The 21094-nt window shown below is 47.2% G+C and overlaps 2 protein-coding genes across 2 annotated transcripts; both read left to right on the forward strand.

The window, feature by feature from the left end:
* The first annotated feature begins 1780 nt into the window (after nt 1-1780).
* Nucleotides 1781-13109, forward strand: FLCN (folliculin). Its single transcript, XM_082490630.1, has 12 exons — nt 1781-1832; nt 2412-2690; nt 3431-3577; nt 4240-4461; nt 4953-5113; nt 5845-5936; nt 6688-6878; nt 8033-8146; nt 8529-8652; nt 9016-9147; nt 10739-10844; nt 11651-13109. The coding sequence occupies exons 2-12, from the start codon at nt 2442-2444 to the stop codon at nt 11850-11852; spliced, it is 1740 nt and encodes a 579-aa protein (XP_082346756.1). The 5' UTR covers nt 1781-1832; nt 2412-2441; the 3' UTR covers nt 11853-13109.
* A 1716-nt stretch (nt 13110-14825) lies between these two features.
* On the forward strand, nt 14826-15623 carry PLD6 (phospholipase D family member 6; the record flags this gene model as incomplete). Its single annotated transcript, XM_082490784.1, has 2 exons — nt 14826-15261; nt 15382-15623. 2 exons carry the CDS (start codon nt 14826-14828, stop codon nt 15621-15623), a joined length of 678 nt encoding a protein of 225 aa, XP_082346910.1.
* Nucleotides 15624-21094: the final 5471 nt, after the last annotated feature.

Genomic DNA, 21094 nt, shown 5'->3' on the forward strand with positions numbered 1-21094 from the left:
CCACGACCCGTTGTGTGTGTTGTCATAGGCGTTCTGTATAACCTAGGAAATGTTTTCCGCATGGCCAAACTGGCTGAGGAGGTTAGTCCTGAGAAGTTGTTTAAATGTACTATTGGAAAATAAAGATAACAAACGAGTTGTTCTTCTTAGTTTGTCTTAAATGAGATAGTAGGGCTTTTGTATTTGGCTTTTCCTTAGTTTTTTTTTTGGGTGGGGGGTCTTTTGTTCTTGTCGCTTCTCAGGACATGCGATTCTGGCTGACTGAAGGGAGGCTGCTAGTTGTCTGCTGCTCAGGAGCCGTTCATGCTCTGCCGGTGGCTTCTCAGAGCTCTCCTGAACTCTTTCTCGAGTAGAAATAGTAGTTCTTTTTGTGCAAACAGCGCGTCTCCCTTGGAAAGTGCTGCTACTGGCCCTTGTCTGAGATGGGCTCCAGGATTAGATGGACTTCGGATCAAGCATTTCTATTTATATATGGTCTTTGTCTTATAATAATCATCCGTCTCACTGACCATCTATCGTTTTCTTCAGAGGCAGAATTCTTAGTCTGTGCGTGGCTGCTTGGATCCAGAGGCATATATTGTAGTGGTATCAGTGGCAGCTGCTCTTTGTTGGGATTTAAATGCAAGTTTTACTCAGCTGAATGATCTATGTTGTTATTTTGTGGAAGACTTTACTACTTTTGTTCGGGCTCGGGTATTTAAAACTCTGTAGGGGTCAGCTCCAATGTAAAAGGGGGGGGAGTGGGGTAATCCAGTGCTCTATTATTTTTAAGTGTGAAAGGGTTACTAGTTCATGTGGAATTTCGTTTCTTTGCATCATAGTTTTCTAGGGATCCTCTAATAAAACTTGATACCCCAAAGTGAAACTGGAGTAGCTTAATGGAGAGAGGATCTGTATTGAACTAAACGAGCCTGTTCCAGGCTGTGCAAGTACTTCAGCGTTCTAACTTGGGATTTACCTGTGTTAAGCATCTTGATATAACTGCTTTGTAAATGGAGTGGGAAAAGACAATACTTCATGGAAGCCTTCTTGCATTCTACTTAAAAGAGTCAGAACACGCGATGGGTGCTGCCAGTGCTTGTATTGAGCGTCTTCACGGGACGCGTCGGGCCCAGCCTGCGGAGGGGACAGGGGGCGCTGCAGGAGCCCGTGGCGAAGCTCGTCCTGCCTCCCGGTAGCCGCCAACGCCACCCCCCCCGGCCCGGGCCGGGCGCTGGGCCCCGGTTCCCCTCACAGGGCCCCGCCCGCGCACAGCGCCTGCGCAGGGGCCGCCCCGGTCCCCTGCCGGGGTGGCCGCCATGCGGCCCGTACCATCCCGCGGGGGGAGCGGAGCCCGCTCCTGCTGCAGCGGCTGCAGGCTCGTAGGCACTGGTTCGCCCCATCTCAGCTGTCGGGGTTCGAACACAATTGCTCACTCTCTGCGGCGCGACAGCGGGGCAGAGGATAGCGAAGGAAAGAAGGAGGCGTCGTCCGGACCGTCTCATATCCCCCCTCTCGTCCTGAGGTAATGGTTCTGCCCAGCCCCTGTGGACAGGGCGGCCGTGGGCCGGGTCACTGCCGTACCCGGGGGTTGGCGGATCCTCGGGGGAGCGGCGGGAAGGACCGGGTCGGTACCGCGGTACGAACGGCCTCCTCCTCCCTCTTGCCCTCACCCCTCTCCCTATCCTCGTCGCTCTCTGGCGGCGGCGGGTGTGCAGCTGGGAAGCTGCCTGCCCCTCTTCCTCCCTCCCCCCCCCCCAGCTGTCGGTAGGGATGGTACAGGCCGGTGGGTCAGACTGTGTCAGGCGCCCGCTGACACGGGACGGGCCGGGGCGGGGGAGCCCGGAGCCGCGGTGAGCGGGGGCCGGGGAACCTGGGCTGGGCCGGTCTCGGGGCGGGGAGCCCGGGGCCCGGAGGGGTAGGCTGGCCCGGGTGCGGCTGGGCCTGAGGCGTTTGGGTCCGGGGGCGCTGAGCAGGGCCGGTCCCGACCCGTTACGGCCTGAGGCCTCCGGGCGCGCGGAGGCTGCGCTGGGCCCGGCAGAGCTGGAGGTATCCGGGCGCGGAGATCTGGTCTGTCAGACCCCAGCTTGTCCCTGTAAGACCGGAGGTGTCTGGGCACGGGGGGGGGGGGGGCTCCGGTCCACTCCCATTCCACCCCTGTGGAGCCTGAGGTGTCCCAGCTCATAGCTGGGGACCTGGACACGGGGGGGGGGGGTGGGGGGGATGTCGGTCTGCTCTAGTCCCGTCCCATCAGGGCACAAAGGGTTGGTCTTGTTCAGGTTACCCCGTGGTGGAGTTGTGCCGGTACCTTAGACTGAGCTTAAGGCCAGTTGCTCCTGGAGGGATATAGAGCGGGATTTGTACCAGTCAGGCCTACAAGGTGGTTTAACGTCTGCTGTGCTGATATTGTGTGCTTTCTCCCTTGCCTGCAGGAGGCCTGACGCATGTGCTGAGCTCTCACTATGAATGCTATTGTTGCCCTCTGTCATTTTTGTGAGCTCCACGGTCCTCGCACCCTCTTTTGTACAGAGGTTCTACATTCACCGCTTCCCCAAGGTGCAAGCAGTGGGGATATCTCTGGTCAGAATGAGCAGGCAGAAGAGGAAGAAGGTGGCATTCAGATGAGCAGTCGCATCCGCTCACACAGCCCAGCAGAAGGTGCCAGTGCCGACTCCAGCAGCCCAGGGCCAAAGAAGTCAGACATGTGTGAGGCAAGTGTTGTGAATATCTGTGTGCGGATATCAGTGACCCTTGGCTTAACTAAAGGGCCCTTGGATTCTCTAATGCAAATTGTATAGTTCAAGAGAGGTAAAAAATGTGAACTATGCTCATTTTGTATGCGACTGCCAGTACTGGAAGGTCTCCAAGTCTTCGTAAACTGTAATGACCCATGACAAGAGGATGAAAGAACTGTTGTTGAGCATATAGACCTTGACAAGGTGGTGTCTTGAGCTCTCTTTAAGTCCTGTGATCTGTGGTTGTTTTGTGACTGAGAAATGCTTTCCTCATCCTTGAAGAGCATTTACTTTATTAGATCAGGTCAATAGTAGGGAAAACGTGTGTTCTCATGCTTGTCTACTATTAGTACTTGTTCTGAGGTTTTTGTTATTTACTGTCCTTTAGGTTATGGCCAGTTTTGTAAGGCCAGTTGGTTTCACAGCTGCTGTTAACTGAATTTTACCAGTTGTAGAGCCAGCACCAAGTTCACAATCAAATTAAACAGTAGAAAATGAGCGTAAGAACAGAGGAAGTATATTGCACAGAGTTCTAGCTGAGGAGCTGGATTAAAATCCTGTCCCTGACTCATATTTCTTGTCTTCGAAGTATTTGTGTTCTTATCTTTGTGTATAAATAATACGTCCTTATGTTTTGAAAGGACAATGCAGAGGCCTTTGTAAACCTTAGGTAACTGCACGCTCATTTATGGCTGGATTTGCTCTTCTGTCTTCAGGGTTGCCGCTCTCTTGCAGGAGGACATCCTGGATATGTCAGCCACGACAAAGAAACTTCGATCAAGTATGTCAGTCACCAACACCCAAACCACCCTCAGCTGTTCAGCATTGTGCGCCAGGCCTGTGTTCGGAGTCTGAGCTGTGAGGTAATTGTCTTGGAGTACAGGGTGAAAACCTGTTTATGGCCTTATGCTTTTTTTCAAATCCAAGATAGTGCTTTGCTGATCCTGTCTGCTCTGTGCAGCCTGAAAAAAAGGAGGGGATGGAGGTGGAAATACAGACATAAATCTGTTCATTCCAGGTTTGGTCGGAATTTTTAAGGTTGATCTTTGATAACCTCGAGGGTTCCTTCCTCTCACCTTGTGAGACCAAAATTTTCCTTTTCTTGTTTTTGCTTCTATGTGTTTATTTTTCTTTGTAAGATAAACTGTTTTGTAAAAACACTGGAATCTGTTGTTTAGTCCCAAGAAATATTTTGTAGACCATTAACATTCAGCATTTCATAGAAGTGAAGGGAGACCCTTACAGAGTAATGAGCACTTATGTGTCAGGATCAGCAAAATCCCACATGGATTGTCAACACTATCACAGCTGAATAGAGCTGAATCCATAAAATGCAGTTAAATTGAAGGTTTGTAGGCTGTAACTCTGGAGGTCTGTTTGACCACACGTTTTGGATAGTAACCTAAAAACCGCTTATTTTATTCACCAAGTGTGCATCAAAGAGCAGGAAGCTTTGTTCAGTTTGTTGCCATTTCAGCTGTGTGATGCGCTTAACTACTTTGGTGTATGTGTCCCTTCTCTTCAGGTCTGCCCAGGACGTGAAGGACCTATTTTTTTCGGAGATGAACAGCATGGTTTTGTGTTCAGCCACACCTTCTTTATCAAAGACAGCCTGGCTCGAGGTTTCCAGCGCTGGTACAGTATCATCACTATCATGATGGACCGGATTTACCTCATCAACTCCTGGCCTTTCTTGTTGGGAAAAATCAGAGGCATAATTGATGAGCTTCAGGGCAAAGCACTTAAGGTACATCAGTGCACAGAGTCCATTTGACTCAACGTTAGTAAAACATTATGATAGCTGATTTACAGCTGAGTCAAAAAGCTGATACAGCTCACTGCAGCCAGGGTGGTCATTAAGGTTGGCGCAAGGGACGAGAGGACAGTGCATATCTGGGGGTGTAGGAGAGAAGGAACAGAGTGCCTCTCTCATTTTAAGCCAGTCAGAACGCTTCTCACAGACCTAACTGCTAAACGATAGCTTTGTTAGAAATTTAAGTAACTACCGTTATGAAGGACAATGGTTTTGAGCACAAGTGTTACTTAATGATAATTTTAGTCATTCTAAGAATAAGATGTCCCTTCCTTCTCTTTTCCCATAATTTACAATGTATTTGGATGATCGTGTGTGACGCACCCTTTTCACTTCATATTTTCCTTGAGGTTTCATTGGCTCAACTGTATGTGAGCATTTTATCTTTTTTCAGTCTCTTATACTGCCCTTCTTCTGTGGTGTAGGTGTTTGAAGCAGAGCAGTATGGGTGCCCTCAGCGTGCCCAGCGGATGAACACAGCCTTCACTCCCTTCCTGCACCAGCGGAACGGCAATGCAGCCCGCTCCTTAACGTCCCTGACCAACGATGAAAACCTTTGGGCATGTTTGCACACTTCGTTTGCTTGGTAATGCTACTTGTGTTTCTAGCTTCTACATCTCCTTTGAGAAGAGAATATTGCCATATTTGAGTGTTTGGGTATTTTTTCTTGAGGTAGTAAGTTGGACTTTGGTAAGAAGTCTCTTTATTGGAAGGAGCTCAGCATAGAAAAGCAGCAGCCTGCTGATGCCTTTGGGACAGAAAAAATTCTTGTTGCTGTGAAGTAAGCCTACTAACGTGGCTGCTAATGGAAACCATGTCTATCAAGGTGGAAAGGCTTTGCAGTGTAAAAGTAGGAGAAAGCAAGAAAAGGCGCTCCTACCCCCAGCTTGTTGTACTTGGGATTTACATGTGAAGTACGGTGGTCGTTCACCTGGAAGTGCCCATGTATTGTGATAGGCAGCGTGGGAGGTGTAGGCATTTGGCACAGTTGTATGTCTGTGGGAGTCTAGTTGCTCCAGTGCCTGACTTGCTCATCCAACTTCCCTGGAAAGATGCCACAGAGAGGGTTGCAACACTGACATGTGACTTGGATGGGGGATAGGTATGTTGCACAAAGTAATTGCAAAATGGTAGGCCTTTCGGTGACTTTGAGTGGCGGTGGTTGTAAGATGCATTGATAGTTACCACATCGAGGAAATGCAAATTGGTTAGTGGTTGGATTTTTTGTTAAGCTCGTGGCACCAAGTTTCTTACTGGATTTGTGCACCTAGCAAGCAGGCTTAATGAACACTTTCTGTTTCTCTCGCTTGTCTCCAGGCTTTTGAAAGCTTGTGGCAGCAGACTTACAGAGAAGCTTCTGGAAGGAGCACCAACGGAAGACACCCTAGTTCAGATGGAGAAACTTGCAGGTGAGACAGAAGTTTCCGGAGCTGGAAGACCCTCTGAGAATGCTTTGGATGGTAAAGGACTAAATCCTTTCATCAGCATCATAAGTGCAGCCATCTCTCATCAACGTTACCTTAGTGTTAGTCTCTGCAGTAGCTGATGTGCTCTCCCATATGAAGATGACTGACAGGAATGTGAAACCAAGGCCCTTGGCGTTGTAGGCTCTCTGCATGCACATATGGTGTTTGTTACTGGCGTAGGAGTGTTGCATCATCATGATTATTGGTCTCTCTGGCTGGGTTGGCCCTCCTAATGAATCTCTACAGCCAGAAGAATTTGCGGTCACAATATATGGAATTCTTGCTTCTTTTTCTATAAAATTTCTAAAATTAATGGATCATCTTTTTTTTATTGCACTGAATTATTTCTATTAATCCATTTAGACTAGAATCTACAAAACCTGCCTCAAAGCTTTGGCCATAACCTTTAAGGCACGAATAGAGAATACGTAGCTGGTCAAAAGATGTGACTTTGTCCTGTAGAAGATGAAAATTCCTTCTTGACCCTTCAGTGGTTATTGTATGTCTGAACTATGCAGCTTCATTAACAGCTCGGGGGGGCTGTGACACTAGTACTTTCAGTTCCTGCGTTCTGAACTCCCTCTCCCCACACATAGCCCAGATCAGTTGGTTGCAGTGTGTGTAGGCACTTCTGAGGCAGTTCCCATGCCTCGAGAGCAGCAGCTTTTATGACCACTCTACTGTTTTTTGCTAGACCTGAAAGAAGAGTCGGAAGGCTGGGATGGTTCTGAGGAAGAAGAGAAGCCTTCTCCCCAGCCAGATGTTGTAGAAGGACAGGAGCTATCTAAATGCTCACCTGAAACATCTCTGATGCCAGATTGCAACAGCTGGAATGTAGCTCACAGAAGGTTGTCTGTCTTTCGCTCTCTCAGGCACATGAGACAGGTAAGAGAGGAGCACAGTTACTCTGATGCTGAATTCTCAAGCTAATAACCTCTTTTCTCCTGATAATGTTTTTTGAAAAGGTATATTTCTCTCCTGCAGTCTGCACTTGTTTCCTGGTTCTGTGTTCAACGCAGTGCCTAAACAGCCAGTAACATGGTGTTAACTGCATCTCTGAGGACTCGCCCTTCCTTTGCGATCACATGGGCCTCTAGTCATCATCAGTCATGTGGGATGGGATCATATGATTTCTCTCAAATTCTGCACTTTACTTCTTCCCAAGAGGAGTGACAGTAATTTAATACAGAGGTTGTCTCACCATCAAAGCCAAATGTTATTTGCTTAAAACAAAAGTGTTTCAGAGGGGAAAACATAATTTACAAACAAAACAAATGGTTCTGGACAGCTCTAGCTTTTCTCCAGTGCTTCCAGTTACCTGGCTGAGGGGGAAGGTTCGGTGTATTTGACCCACCATCTCTTTCACAGCAGCTTGTTTTTCTGGACACTCCTGACAAATACCTGCTTTATGTCTTTAGCCTCCTTTTCTTCTACTGTCTCCTAATTTAGAATGCTTGAAGCTATTGAACTATTGGAGGCTTGTCTAAGAATGTTTCACCTTTCATGCCTGAATTGCTGTTGTGAACATAACCAAGATCAGAGAAATGCCTGAAAGTTGTTATCATCTAAGAGAAGTTGTTCAGTCCCATTCCAAACGGGCCTGTGTCCCTCTTAACAAAACTGCTGATTTGGGCAAGTGGGCTGATTGGTGCTGGCTAGCCAGAGCGCTGAAGAATTTGGAGCAACTGAGAAATGAAACTGTAGTTTTCTTAATGTGCTTGATACTGAAGTGGATCATTGATTAGGCATGTTGGCAAAGTGGTGCTTTGCTGCTGTTTGTTCTTGAAACCATAAATGGGGTCAAATATTGTTTTGCATGACAGTCCAACACCTTTCGCACCTGTCAAAGAAATACTTGATCTTGGTGCTGTGGTTTAGAGCTATTACTCTATGTACGAGACCTGCTAAATTTTTATGTAATTTCTGCTGTTCAGTTCTAGCCATTTTCTTAAGTAAGAGTCACGTTTTTGACAGGGCAATCTAAACATTTCACTAATTTTCATAACCAATACAGAATGTTTTTTGGTTTGTTTTTTCAGGTTCTTGGGGCATCAGCATTCCGCATGCTGGCTTGGCACGTTCTGATGGGGAATCAGGTCATCTGGAAAGCTCGAGATATGGATCTTGTCCAGTCTGCTTTTGACGTGCTACGGGTAGAAACTTTTTCCTTTGTTTCCTAGCTGCATATTTTTGCATATATTTCTGTAGTAGTCCAGCCTTCATAATGACCTGTCTCTGACATGTAGTCTTGTGGAGAATGTGTTCTAAATTATGTGGTTTTGAAAAAAAAACAACCCAATCCAACCAAACAAAAATAAACTTGCCAAACAAAAAGACCTCAGCCTTTGGATGTCTTGGTTGTCATCAGCAACTGCATAGTCTTTCAAGCTGAGTAAGATACTTCTGATTCCCCAAATCAGTAGTATCTGCATGAGCAGTGCTCCAAGTCTTGGCTGGCCCTGGAAGTCAGGGGAAAGTTGTACTTTACTAGTTTATCTCCAGTGTTTCTCTTGCCATGTTTCCTTCCTTCTTTAGACCATGCTGCCTGTTGGTTGTGTGCGGATCATCCCCTACAGTGACCAGTATGAAGAGGCGTATCGGTGTAACTTCCTAGGGCTTAGCCCACAGGTCCAAATCCCATCGCACATATTATCATCCGGTAAGAACCTGTTGCAGAACTCTCTCCTTTCCTTATTATCTTATGTTAAAGGACACAAGATTATTATTGTTTTTCATTAAGTATTGGCAGATAGCCTAACAATGCTGCGCGAACTAAAACCCATACCACTTCATTATTTTTTCCCCTATACCCCTGCCTGATGAGTAGTTGAATGATGTGACACCTGCTTTAAGCACTGATCATGCTATAGCTGACAGTCCTGGTTTCATACCGAGGAAAGGTTAATGCTGGGCCAAATATTGTAAGCTGACAGAGCTGTGCATTCTTGGAGCAGGGTATGTAGCTGGGTTTTAGAATCTGGGCTAGTACAGTTAATGCTCTTTTGGGCTCTTGTTGCTGTAGAGTTTGCGGTCCTTGTGGAAGTTCGCACTGCTACTCGCTCCAGTCTCTACCCGACTGTGTTTGATGATGAGCAGTCCCTCAACAAGTACGAGTTTGTTGTCACCAGTGGTAGCCCTGTTGCAGCAGATCGAGGTGGGTGATTTGAAAGCAGAACAAACTAGTGTCACTGAGATTTTTAAAAGAGCATCTTGATCTTTATGCTGTTAGAGTACTGGCCATTAAGGAAGTCAGAGTAGAAGCCAGAGCAGTATACAACTGGGGTACTGTTATTTGAGGTGAGGTTTACCACAGTCTATGTAATTATAAAGGGTTTGCTTCACCTGATCAGCATTTTGCTTATTAATTTTCAGAAATGAGAAACAAATTCTATAACAGGGGTACAGTAGCAGTTGTAGGGAAATGAATCTGTAACCCACAATTCACGTTTTCTATCCTGGAATACTTGTGTGTTTATTTTAAGTAAGTCTGTCTTATAAGGACCATGACATTACTCATCCCCTGTGTTCCACTTGATAGACAAGTATGACTGATACTTTAATTTTTTTGCCTACTTTGTTTAAGGACTTGAATACTGGCACCCAAGTGTGATTTGAGTCAGGTCCATCAGTCTCGTGTTTTCTAGGAAATCTTAATTTAGGTGAATCGGCCTCATTGATTCTGAAAAGACTTGACAGATGGCAAATCCTTCCTGCTCTGTCCTTTGAAGATACAGGTGCAATGCAAAGCAGAGCCTTACTCCCTCTGTGGTGTTCTTCTGTGCTCTGGCAGCTATTGTAGGTCCCACACGTATAATTACAGTAGTCTACATTGCATCCAACCAGTGGCACGTCCAGAAGATTCGGGACAAAAATGGTTGCGGAAAGGTCTTTTCTCCACCACAGCATCAAACTTATTAGGCCACAGACGGCTGGGAAAATAGCCTCCTAGGGAATTCCAAAAAGTGGTCCAGGAAAGGAGTGCCTTGGGTTGGTTGTCAGTTTGTTTTTTTACTAAGTATGCTGGAACTTCCCCTAACAAGAGGAACATTAAATCAAGAGTAAGGGGAGACTTTAAAATTGATGATTTCTGGTTTTATATGTTATGTATATTGTACAAAGCATGAAGATTTTTTCATAACTGCATTTTTTAACGAGCTTTTGATACAGGACTAGAAACAATGAAATCTAAACAACTACAGTTTAAAAGTGGGTCTGAAGAAAATGAAGGCCCCTGAACCTGTGTGCATGTCGCAGGATCCATCACAAAATTCCATGTTGCTTCTTGGATCAAATGTTTTTTTTCTAGTGGGATGATCTTTAGCTCCTCTTTCATGGAAATGAAATGAAGGCAGGCCACTGGGGGGTATATTTTTCCACCTTGTAGAACAGGTAGGTTTCTTCCTGACTTGAGAAGGACTATTATCCATGAACTAATCAAGCCAAATTCTATGTTGAAATTGGCTGTGCTGTTATTAATAGTGTAGTTTTCTGTGTATAGAGGAAGCCGCATTAATGCACCAGACCAAAGTACTGGTGAAAAATGAGTGGGGGCTGGTGCTCTTGAACAGAATAAGAGGTGGAATAAAGGTGTATTCTTGTTTGTAATTCCAGCAAGTGTTCAGGCACAGGCCATAGAATAAATGGACTAGTCCTTGCTAACAATTACTAGTAATGGTATAAGCAGGTAACCTATAGCTTGTGTGTCCTCTTTCTCACCCTTTTTTACCCTCTTTCTGATCCTGTAGTTGGCCCTACAATCTTGAACAAGATCGAAGCTGCCCTGACCAACCAGAACCTTTCCGTAGATGTTGTGGATCAGTGCCTTGTTTGCCTGAAGGAGGAATGGATGAAGTAAGTATGACTACATTTCTTTCGGAGGAACAGCTTTGACACTAATCCTGGAACCATTACAGCAGAGTATATGGCACACTTGTAGTCAGGTAACTTCTGCTTTAGTCCTGAGAGTAATTGGCTTTACTGCTGGGAGCTAAGAATATCGGAGGTCCTCTACTCTGGTCCTAACTCTCTTTTTCGCTTTCAGCAGTTCTTAACCTTTTATGCTTCAGTTCACGCATCTGTAGGTTACCTACATGACAATACTTGTCTGCCTTATATATATTATGGGGATTAAGTATGCAAATACACATATATGCCTGTCAATGTGCGCTATATTCCAGTGCAGATAACATGCCAAACAGATGTCATGATTGTGCCTTCAGGTGCTACATTTCAAAGGTGCAAGTAGTTATAAAGGACAACCAGACAGTCATGTGAAATAATTCATGGAACATCATGATTTTGTGAATTACCTGAAGGCCAGATGGGCAATAGATGTGTTTCCCAGGGAGATTCCTAGCTGTGACAATTAATTGTTCTACTTTTCGCTAGAATGAAAAAACAGACTAGAATTATGCATATTACTACTGAAAATGAGTAATTGCCCTAACTAATCCCCCTTTTTCTTGTACTCTTCTCCCCCCCCCCCCCCCGGGCCTTCTTCATTCAAAGCCTGAGAATAGTTTCCATGGCATATTGTTTGAAGCTTTTATTAATATTTAGTTGCAGTAGGTACTGAGAGAAGCTACAGTTACTGCTCATTGCCTGTTTGATGCTTGCAAGTCCACTGTAATAGTGACAGGAGTTTCTTGTTTCTGCAGTAAAGTGAAGGTCCTCTTTAAATTCACTAAAGTGGACAGCAGACCCAAGGAGGATACCCAAAAACTGCTGAGCATTCTGGGAGCTGCAGAGGAGGACAATGTAAAGCTTCTCAAGTTCTGGATGACCGGCCTGAGCAAGACGTACAAGTCCCACCTGATGTCAACGGTTCGCAGCCCGACGTCCTCAGAGTCCCGGAACTAAAAGGTGCCCAAACCTCACTTGCTGCCTTCAGATAATCGCAGGGAACCCTGAGTTACCTCTGCTGAGCCTGCAGCACGTGCATTAGGCGGATAGTGAAACTTCATCACTATTCTTCTGGTCCTCAAACTAATTTGAAGAGTGACTTGAGTCTTTTCTAATTGCTGTGAGACTGGACTAATAAGTGCTAATAAATAGTGCTGCTGTCTGTCCTGAAACTCAACTCTAAATCTAGACCTCCACACTCAAGACTAAAATACAGCAACACTCAAAGAATCAGCGTGAATTAATTAAAATCCTGTACTGTCCTCATTAAGCATTATGGTGTGGCAGTAGACCTCAGTTTTAGAGTTCATTGGCAAGACTTGGGTATCTGTGACAACATGTGGAACTCCTGGGAATGGATATAGCTAATCTCTCCGAATCCCACGTAAATATCCTAAATGCCTGAGAGAACAAGAACCAAAAATAAGTGACGCGTCACAGGGTATGGATCGTGTGTAAATTATTTCAAACCACTTTATGCTCAGATTTAAGAAGAGACTATTTTCTGCTGTAGCATAAGTCGGGATATCCTGTTGGAGTCTTGTTACTCCACTTTATTTATTTATATCTTAACTTGAGACAGGTTCAGCATTTGCTTTGGAAACCTTGTCTAGGAGGGAGAATTGTAATATACGCAGTCTCAAAATGCAGCCTGCTTGCCTCTCTGGGGGGTAAAATACTCGCCTTGTTTTGCCTGTGGTTGAGAGACTTCCAGGTAATGAAGATAACCTCGCCAGGGTAAGGTTGCTGGTGGTGTTTTGTCTTCAGAAATAGTTTTCTAGCTTCCTAATTAAGTTAAGCAGGAAAGATCCAACCTGTAGGTGCTCCCTTCTTCTATAACTCTATAGTAGCCGTTTTGAATGCTTAATAGTTTATGGAAACATTGGTGCATTTTTTAATTACCTAAACAGATATTCCTTATCTGTATTGTAAGGAATTACTGTTTCTGTTGTGAAGTCTTTTTTTTTTTTTTTTTTTCCTGGATCATTGTTGGGATAACTTGATGTTACCATAGACATTTTTAACAAGTTAGAGGCAGGTTTTACCCAGGTGACCTTCTACACTCATTCAAACAAGACTCAAGCTCAGAGGGGATGTTCCAACTTGTCGCGAGTTCTGTTCTTATGTATAAAATATGCAGGTTGATTTTTGTCTGGAACATCTGTAAAATTGAGACAGGCATTAAATCTCATTAAGAGCTATTTTTGTAAAATGGACAAAGTCTAGTTTTGTGTTGATTTTAACGTACGTGTGTGTTGGGGTGGGGGAAGCGGCAGTTGATCCACAAGCTAATTCCTGCATCTCAGCCTTGATCTAGTTTACAGAATTCAACAGGTCTTTTCCTCTTAACTTTGTATGTATTAGTTTCTTGTACATATCTGAGCATCTTTTCCTCCATATATTAATTGAAAATGCTTAACTGGACATAAAACATCCAAATATTCAAACAGCAGACAGATGCTTGGAAAAAGGCATTACTCTGTCACTTCAAAAACTGACCTCTTATTGAATTTCAGGGTTTGCAAAAAGGCTTGCATTTCCCAATTGTCAATAGGGAAACAGGAGCCAAAAGAGGTGCTCAGGCTCTGTCCCCAGCAAAGGAAGCTTTGAATAGTCCATGCGTCTTGTGTGCTAGGCGCTACTCCTGGGGGAGAACCAAAGCCCACTGATTGTGGGGTGAAAGTTCCAGGAGTCATTATGGAAGCGTGGACTAGTGAGGCAGAATTTCTAGCCCTCTTGGCTACCTTTTATGTGATCTACTACTCTTTTTTGTCTACTTGAAAGCTATTCTGGTCCAATTCAGAGCTGCGTAACACAACAGGTAAGACATTATTTGGCATTTAGACCTTCTCGATGGCTGAACTGTTTTTATCTTTTAAAGAAGGGTTCTCCCAAGCAATCCCACATCTCTCTAACCCACAGTTGGTGCGTGAGCGCCCGTTAGCAAAGCCTGTGTTTCTGAATGTGGTGTGGCTTCTTCCAAGACGGCAAAATGGTGATCACCAGGTCAACCTTGAGGCTTCATCTTCCTCCCTGTGCTTGTGTAAGCGGTGACTTGTACACAGTGTTGATCTGTCTCCATCCTCATCTGAAACAGGGCTGTGTCACAGACAGCCACTCTGGATAACGTGTCATTTCTGAGCCAGGTCAAGGAAACCACTAATTTAACACGTACAAAATACCCACAGGAAAGAAGGGGGGAAGAATTGCTAAAGCCTGTGAACCCAGTGCTCCTGCGGAGCATAAAAGCAGCTGTGCTCGCCTGCCAGAACACATCTATAGGTGGGATTACCAAATAATTGTCTGGGCAAGTTCCCGCAGCTCGCAGATTAGGCCGCGGGCGCTCCTTTTGCCGGCAGCGATAGCTGGAATGTGCACAACTTAATTAACAACAACAAAAAAAAGCACGTCTGCAGCCATCTTTCACCACCTTCCTTCCCTCTGAACTATATGCCTTAAAGACAAACTGATTAAAGCAGGATCTATCTTTATTCCAGCGCCATTGCCCTTTCTGCCTGGCCGAGCAGCCTGGACAGGGGAGGGAGGGGAGGGAGGGACCCACCACTGCCCGGCAGTAACAGCCTCAGCCTTTCTGCCCCGGTTCTGCCGCCCTTGTCCCCTCAGCCCGCAGCTGGTGACCCCTCTCCGCCGTGGTTCTGCCGCCCTTGTCCCCTCAGCCAGCAGCTGGTGACCGTGTGCCGCGCCACCCGCTGGCGTTCGGGGACGGCTCAGTCAGATGGCGCCGGGCTGAGGAGGGCCGGCAGCAGCTCTTCAGTGCCTCCAGGGGCGCCCGCAACCCGTCTTTTCCCCGTCCCCGGGGCTCCGGGAGGCGGCTGAGGCCGGTGGTCGCTCGACACCCCCAGCGGGAACTTCCCGCCATCGCCGCGCTCGGAGCCACCGCGCATGCGCCGGGCCGGCGGCGGCGGGGGCATGTGGGCGGCGGGGGGGCAGCGGCGGGCCGGGCTGGCGCTGGCGGCGGCCGTGGCGGCGCTGGGCCTGGGCCTGGCCCTGGGCCTGGCCTTGGCGGTATGGCGGCGGCCCCGGCCCCGACGCGAGGTGCTCTTCTTCCCCTCGCGGCCCAGCTGCACCGCGGCGCTGCTGGCCGAGGCGGCGGGGCCCGGGGCGGCGGCGCGGCCCTGCCCCTGCCCCTGCCCGCTGCCGCACGGTGACTGCTCCCTCAGCCGCCTCCTGAGGCGCCTCCTCTCCGCCCGCCGCTCCCTCGAAATCTGCCTCTTCGCCTTCTCCAGCCCGCAGCTGGGCCACGCCGTCCGCCTCCTCCACCGCCGCGGCGTCCGCGTCCGCATTGTCACTGACGCTCAGTACATGGGGCTGCAGGGCTCCCAGATCGGCCTCCTCCGGCACGCCGGTGAGGCGGTCCCCTCACGGAGAGGGGCTGCTGTGGGGCCGGCCACGGCCGGGCGCTGGGGTGGCTGTGGCCCGGGTGACAGTGTCGGTTAGCACTGAAGAGACGGTTGTGTCTTTGTAGGGATCCAGGTGCGCCATGACCAGGAGAGTGGTTACATGCACCACAAGTTCGCTATCGTGGACAGGAGGACGCTCATCGCGGGCTCCCTCAACTGGACCACCCAAGCGATTCAGAGCAACCGGGAGAACGTGGTGGTCATGGAGGATGCTGAGTATGTGAAGCCTTTTCTGGATGAGTTTGAAAGGATTTGGGAAGAGTACAATCCCGTCAACTACAGATTTTTTTCCAAAACCAGTAAATGATCGAGCTGCCTCACGGGGCTGGTGGAGTGCTTAAAGATAGCATTCATGGACTTTATTATTACGTATAGACATAATTGTATTATCCATCTGGGTGTAATTTAGGTAAGCTCCTCCAGAGAAGCAAAGTGCCCTCTACCCTAAAGTGCCACAGGTCCCTTGCTGTGAGTCATTCCTGTGCTAGAGGGAATGACCAGCTGTTTAGCGAGTTGTTTGTGAGGATAGCTGCGATAGTACTGCATTCACAGGGCTTAAAACTACGGGCAGGTTGGTTGCTGTCCCCTGGTGCAGACAAGGTGTGTTCGTACAGTGCTGGGTAGGTGTTTTCAATGGTGAAATGGACATTTTCCAACTTGGGATACTGCAGAATGGAACTGTAGCCCAATGGCTCCTCTACATCAGTAACTCTGAAGAATAGAGTTAAGAGGGCTACAGCAAAGCTCGAGTTTGAATAGAGAGATTAAGCACCTTAGTTACATTTCTTGTTGGCATTAACTGTTGAAAGTTTGTGAAAGGAAATTTGTGGGAAATATGAAGGCAGAAATGTATGTTTTGATTGTGTACACGTTTCCTTTGGTTTAAGATTAGGCAGAGTTCCAGTGTAAAAGCGTGAGAATACTAATGACAGCTCCTCTTCCAGCAAGCAGGTGTAGGGAAGTCTGGAAAGAAATGAAACTGTTCTTTGGGACGTCGGTTTTGAGAGCAGATATGGCTGGAACGGTGGAAGGAAACCCCAGTCCATTCAGGTGGGGGCACCATGTCCTGGTCTGGTGGGGTGGCTTTGACTGCCTGTGTTGGCAGCAGCGGGGTGGGGGACAGCGAGTGAACAGCAAGAGGGAGGCGAGATCTTCGTCCCTGCGGTTCAGGGTAGAACAAAGATGGGTGTAAACTGAGGAATTTCAAAACTCTAAATAGCAACTGTGTAAGAATTACTTTATACTGAATATAAAGTGCCTCAAAATCTCTCAAAATTAGAAGAGGTCTTAACATTTTGTTACCAGTTTTGCTTGATACAGTAGTGATCAGCACTAATAAATGCCACTGTGATTGGCATTTTCACAGAAAAGCTCAACATTATCTTCTGGTTTTTGCATGCCAGGCAGTCTTTGTGGGTTTGTTGTTGCAAAGATCCAAATCATTACAAATTCCTGTAGATCCTTAGGTGTTATTTAGGACACATGGAGTAACAGCAACAGATTGCAGCTTTGTTCTGTTCTGTTTGAGAAAGCTGGCGTGGGTCTGGGGGGAAAAAGCATTACTGCGATCTCTGGCATAGCAGCTATGGAAGGTGCTGAGGAAGGTAATTCTCTAGTAAATCCTGTTCAGCAGCATTAGATTTACACCAATTTAAACATGTTATTGCTATTTAAATGGTACCTGTTGCATTTTCTTTGTGAAGTGTGACTATAAAAGCAAATGACTCACTCATTTTCAGGCTCTGGCCTCTGCACCGTTCTTTCTGGAGTAGTGTCCTTTTTGAAAGAAACACCTCACTACACAGCATGCAAAGGGTGGTGCAAAAATAGTTTATTACGATATAGTTAATGTAAAGTTAGGTAATTATATTTACAAAATAAAAATGATCAGCTACATCCATGGGAACCTAGCGTGTCACACAAGAGTTTGTAAGGAATAAATACTGTGAGAAAAAGTGACGTTTCTATTACAGTGAGCAGTTGATTGGGAACAGCGGCTCTTAAAAAAGCACTGAAATAAACTGGAGTGGAAGGGAGAAGGGAAGGAGAGAGGAACTCGCACACACTGAGAAACAGGAACCTCCAACACCCATTCCTCTTTGCAGAGGGAAAATACTACGTGTGAGATGTTATTTCCCAGACTGTGTGGAAAATGCCTCTTGGAAGGGGCTGTTCCACCCTACAGATGGACAGGATTCGAAGACAACTGCGTTGCCTCCTCTCCCCACCACCCCGCTGTGATTGTTCTTGGGTTTGAGCCACAGGGATTTCCCATAGCTGTGAGGCTGCAGCATCCCGGTGCTGCCCGGGTACCTCCGTCCCTGCTCCGCTGCCACTTTGCCACTCGGCCACATTGCAGGGTGGAGGCGGAGGGTTGGCTGTCGCATCCCATCGTCGCAGAAACTGGGAAATGACTCCTGCATCCTCGTTACTCACAATTCCTTTGGGTCGTTTCCAGAGTACAAGCGGTAGAGTGTGGCGCGTGCGTGGTTTTAATGCAGAACGAGTCCCCTTTGGTTACGGGTCAGTCGTCAGTTAAAGCTGTGCTCAGACGGAACTAAGGCAAAACCGCCTTTTCTCGTTGGGATGATGGAGGAAGACTGACCATTAGTACCCAAATGGCCGGTGCCACTTCAGATACCACCCACAGCCTTGCTGAGCTTCCTCCTCTCTCCCCAAAACTTCCTCCTTTCAAATAAAGGCTTCTTTAAAATCTCAATTCATCCAGTGCTCCAGGTCCCAGGAGGGTGGACACGGGTCAAAGACAGTGCATTCCTGTCTGCTTCCTACTAACTGTTGTCTTTAGCGTTTTACAGCACACTTTGCTGTCTCTAGTTTAGAACAAAGAGTGAATGTTCTTGACAATCCTGCACATAGGCAGTGTGTGAAGAAAGCATGAAGAAAATAATTGTATTTGCGCTTGTTATTTATGAGTTCACGGCCAGCTGGCTTGGTTCAGTTGGTACCAACTCGTCTGGCTCATCAGGTTTCTGCTGGTAATTCCCACCCCTTCGGTTTCTTGTAGTAGTCTCAGACGGACACGGGGTGAACAGACACCTGCGTCGTTTCCAGCCTGGTGCTCCCCGCTCCTGCTGGGAGCCTCTTGCGAGAGCGGTTCATACTACACACGTAACCTCAACGCGGGAGCGACGAGGTTGTACTGAAAGTTTGAAGTTACATACTATAAGTGGCAGCGCGCTGCAGGATGTGTGTCCGTACAGCGGCGTCTGTCGTTCCCTTGTGAAGTCCAAGAGCATCTCGAACGTGCTGCACAAGCGAGTTACAGCATTGCACCGCTGCCTCCCGCACCCGGGGGCTCGCTGCGCTTGCTGCAACAGCCCCCGGCTCCTGCGCCAGGACAGCTGCGTGGGCTCAGTCACCGAGCAGCCGCCGCTGCTCTGCGTGACGATAGATTTGCACGCGTACGGTGTTAATGCCACTATCAAATACAAGATTACCGAGTTCTCTGAACGGAAAAAAAAAAAAAAAAACCCGAACAAGTTTATAGCGCAGTGAGGTTACAGTTCTCAAACAGACTGTACGCAATCTTTGGACAGGTATCTTCCAAACTAAAGGTATAGGTCGGCAGAAGAGGTTGGAAAAGATATAACAGTCATCAAACCCAAACAAAACAGTTTATCAGGGCAGATGGGGTGGGTTGGACACACTCAGCGCTCCTCTCCCAGCCCCCGCGTGGGACATCTGTGTTAGAACAAGATTTAAAAATGAAAACCACAACTTGGTCACAAAAGAGAACCCTGCACTAATTTCTGAGGAATAAATATTTACATTGCAGGCTTTGAATACTATACAGGTTTTAAATTACTTTTTTAAAAGGGAAGAATAACAAAGCTTTTTTTTCTAAAAAACTGGAAAAAATGACAGAGGAAAGGCAAGCTACACCAAGTGTGCGTGTGCTTAAGTGTTCCCAACGCACCGAGTAGTGTATCCGAACCACGAAAAAACGCAAAGGTCTAATGGAAGTGCGATCAGGTACAGAGGTGGTACAAAAGAAGTGACACATTTTACAATGCTGGGGCAGCGCTATTAATGCAGTCCAGCTCTGTTACAGGAAAGAAAAAAGAGACTTTTCTGGTTGGCAAGTGAGCACACAGCTCTAGTTTTGAACGCAATTTGCTTCTTTTTTTTTTTTTTTATATGCGGGCAAAGAAAAGGTCACAGGCTGTTTCGGGGGAGATGGTGGAAATGGTAAAAAAAATTTACGCAGGAAAAAAAATAATCTTTGGAGCCGCCTGTGCCTGCACCTTCGTTGCACTTGGCTTTTCCTAGACCTCACTGTCAATAGTGTAGAATTGTGTAACACACAGCAGCGTGCAATTCCCGTGTGACGCCGTGAATACGGTCTGACGCGGCTGGAGCAGGAAGAAGCAATGGGATAACTAAGGACCGCTGCCATCCGTGAAGAGCTTTCCGGATGGCTTTTTGTTTTTCTTTCCTTCCTTTTTTTTTAAGCACTGCTCTCTGCAGAAATATTTCAGGTTTCGGCCATTTATTGGTGCTGCAGGTTCTCTTTCTTTAATGTAAAGGCCTCTTGCCTTTAACGTACTGCCTCTTGCTTTGGCGCGATGCTTAGGTAGTTGCCACCCTGCAGACGGAGCAGAGCCTGAAGCGCGGAGCAGCAGTTCAGAACAGCCATCGGCACGCCACAGCATCTTCCCTCCTCCTCCTCCTTTTCTTTGGGACCCCCCCAGAACTCATAGTTACCGCTGTAAGACACCGTATACAGCCTTCCCACCTGGTGACGTGCTTCCCCAGCGGGTGAGGTTGATCGTGGTGATGCCAAGAGGTCCCTTCTCAGCCCCTGCGGCGCCTTCGGGACAGCAGTCCCCGGTTCTCTCTTTTAATCTCCAAAAGAGCCTGACTCCCCGCTGGACGGTGTCTGCCCCAACAAGCTACAGCGTGTAGGACCACCAAAGACCCCTTTGCTTTGCGATAAATATTTTAAACCCATGAAGTTCGGCACTAAGATGAATCAGTTTGGCTTATTAAGCATTGCTAAAACCATGACAATGGTGGCCGGTCCCACCTGTCCCTCCGCACGCTGTGGTCCCTACAGCTGTCCTCCTGCCACCCTACACATTTTATTTCAGCTATACCTGTAATTAGTGCCAGGGTGTTTTGTTTTTTGTGGTTTTTTTTGTTGTTTTTTTTTTTTTTTTTCCCAGCAAACCTGCCTGTTTTGCTTTTCTCAGCTATTTGAAGATCCAGAGAAGCTGGCCGAGATGTATTAAACAGAAGTTCACTGACAGAGAACCTCTGAGCTGGTCCCCAGGGTCTGACCCTGTTAGCAAACCTCAATTCAAATCCTTTTACAGGTGGTTCAGGGAGCCCATAAAAACGGGGAGGTGATACAAGGACTGACACTTTATGAACAATAAGGTAAAAACAAACTAGAGGAAAGAGAGGAGAAGAAAATCCACTTTCATTCCTGCCGATGCCGGGTCCCCTGATGGTGCCCCCATGGAGAGAAGCAAAGCACCGTGTGCGTTGCCTCGGGCGAAGAATTGACACAAGTGGCCCAGAAGTTATGTACGACCCCTCGCTTAGCGTATGGGCACGTCTACGGGAAAGGAGCAAGAGCTGTACAAGCGTTCCTGGGTGACTTTCCCCCTGCTATGTTTTCCTGTGTGTATAAATAAGAATATTCTCCCATAGCCTCCCTTCAGAGGGCAATTTAAGGCGTAAGCACAAGCAGAAAGTGCGTCCCTGGACCCCCCCTGTCCTCAGCTGAGCTTTGCCCAGCTCCCTGGGCCACTG

The sequence above is a fragment of the Vanellus vanellus genome (assembly GCF_965231255.1).
Source record: "Vanellus vanellus genome assembly, chromosome: 14".
Taxonomy (NCBI): Eukaryota; Metazoa; Chordata; class Aves; order Charadriiformes; family Charadriidae; genus Vanellus; species Vanellus vanellus.

Excerpts from the sequence above, each read along its gene's own strand:
- FLCN (XM_082490630.1), top strand. The coding sequence starts at position 2,442 with ATGAATGCTATTGTTGCCCTCTGTCATTTTTGTGAGCTCCACGGTCCT. Across the intron at positions 9,148-10,738 it reads CCCTGTTGCAGCAGATCGAG|TTGGCCCTACAATCTTGAAC; the intron begins GTGGGTGATTTG and ends CTGATCCTGTAG. Across the intron at positions 10,845-11,650 it reads CTGAAGGAGGAATGGATGAA|TAAAGTGAAGGTCCTCTTTA; the intron begins GTAAGTATGACT and ends TTGTTTCTGCAG.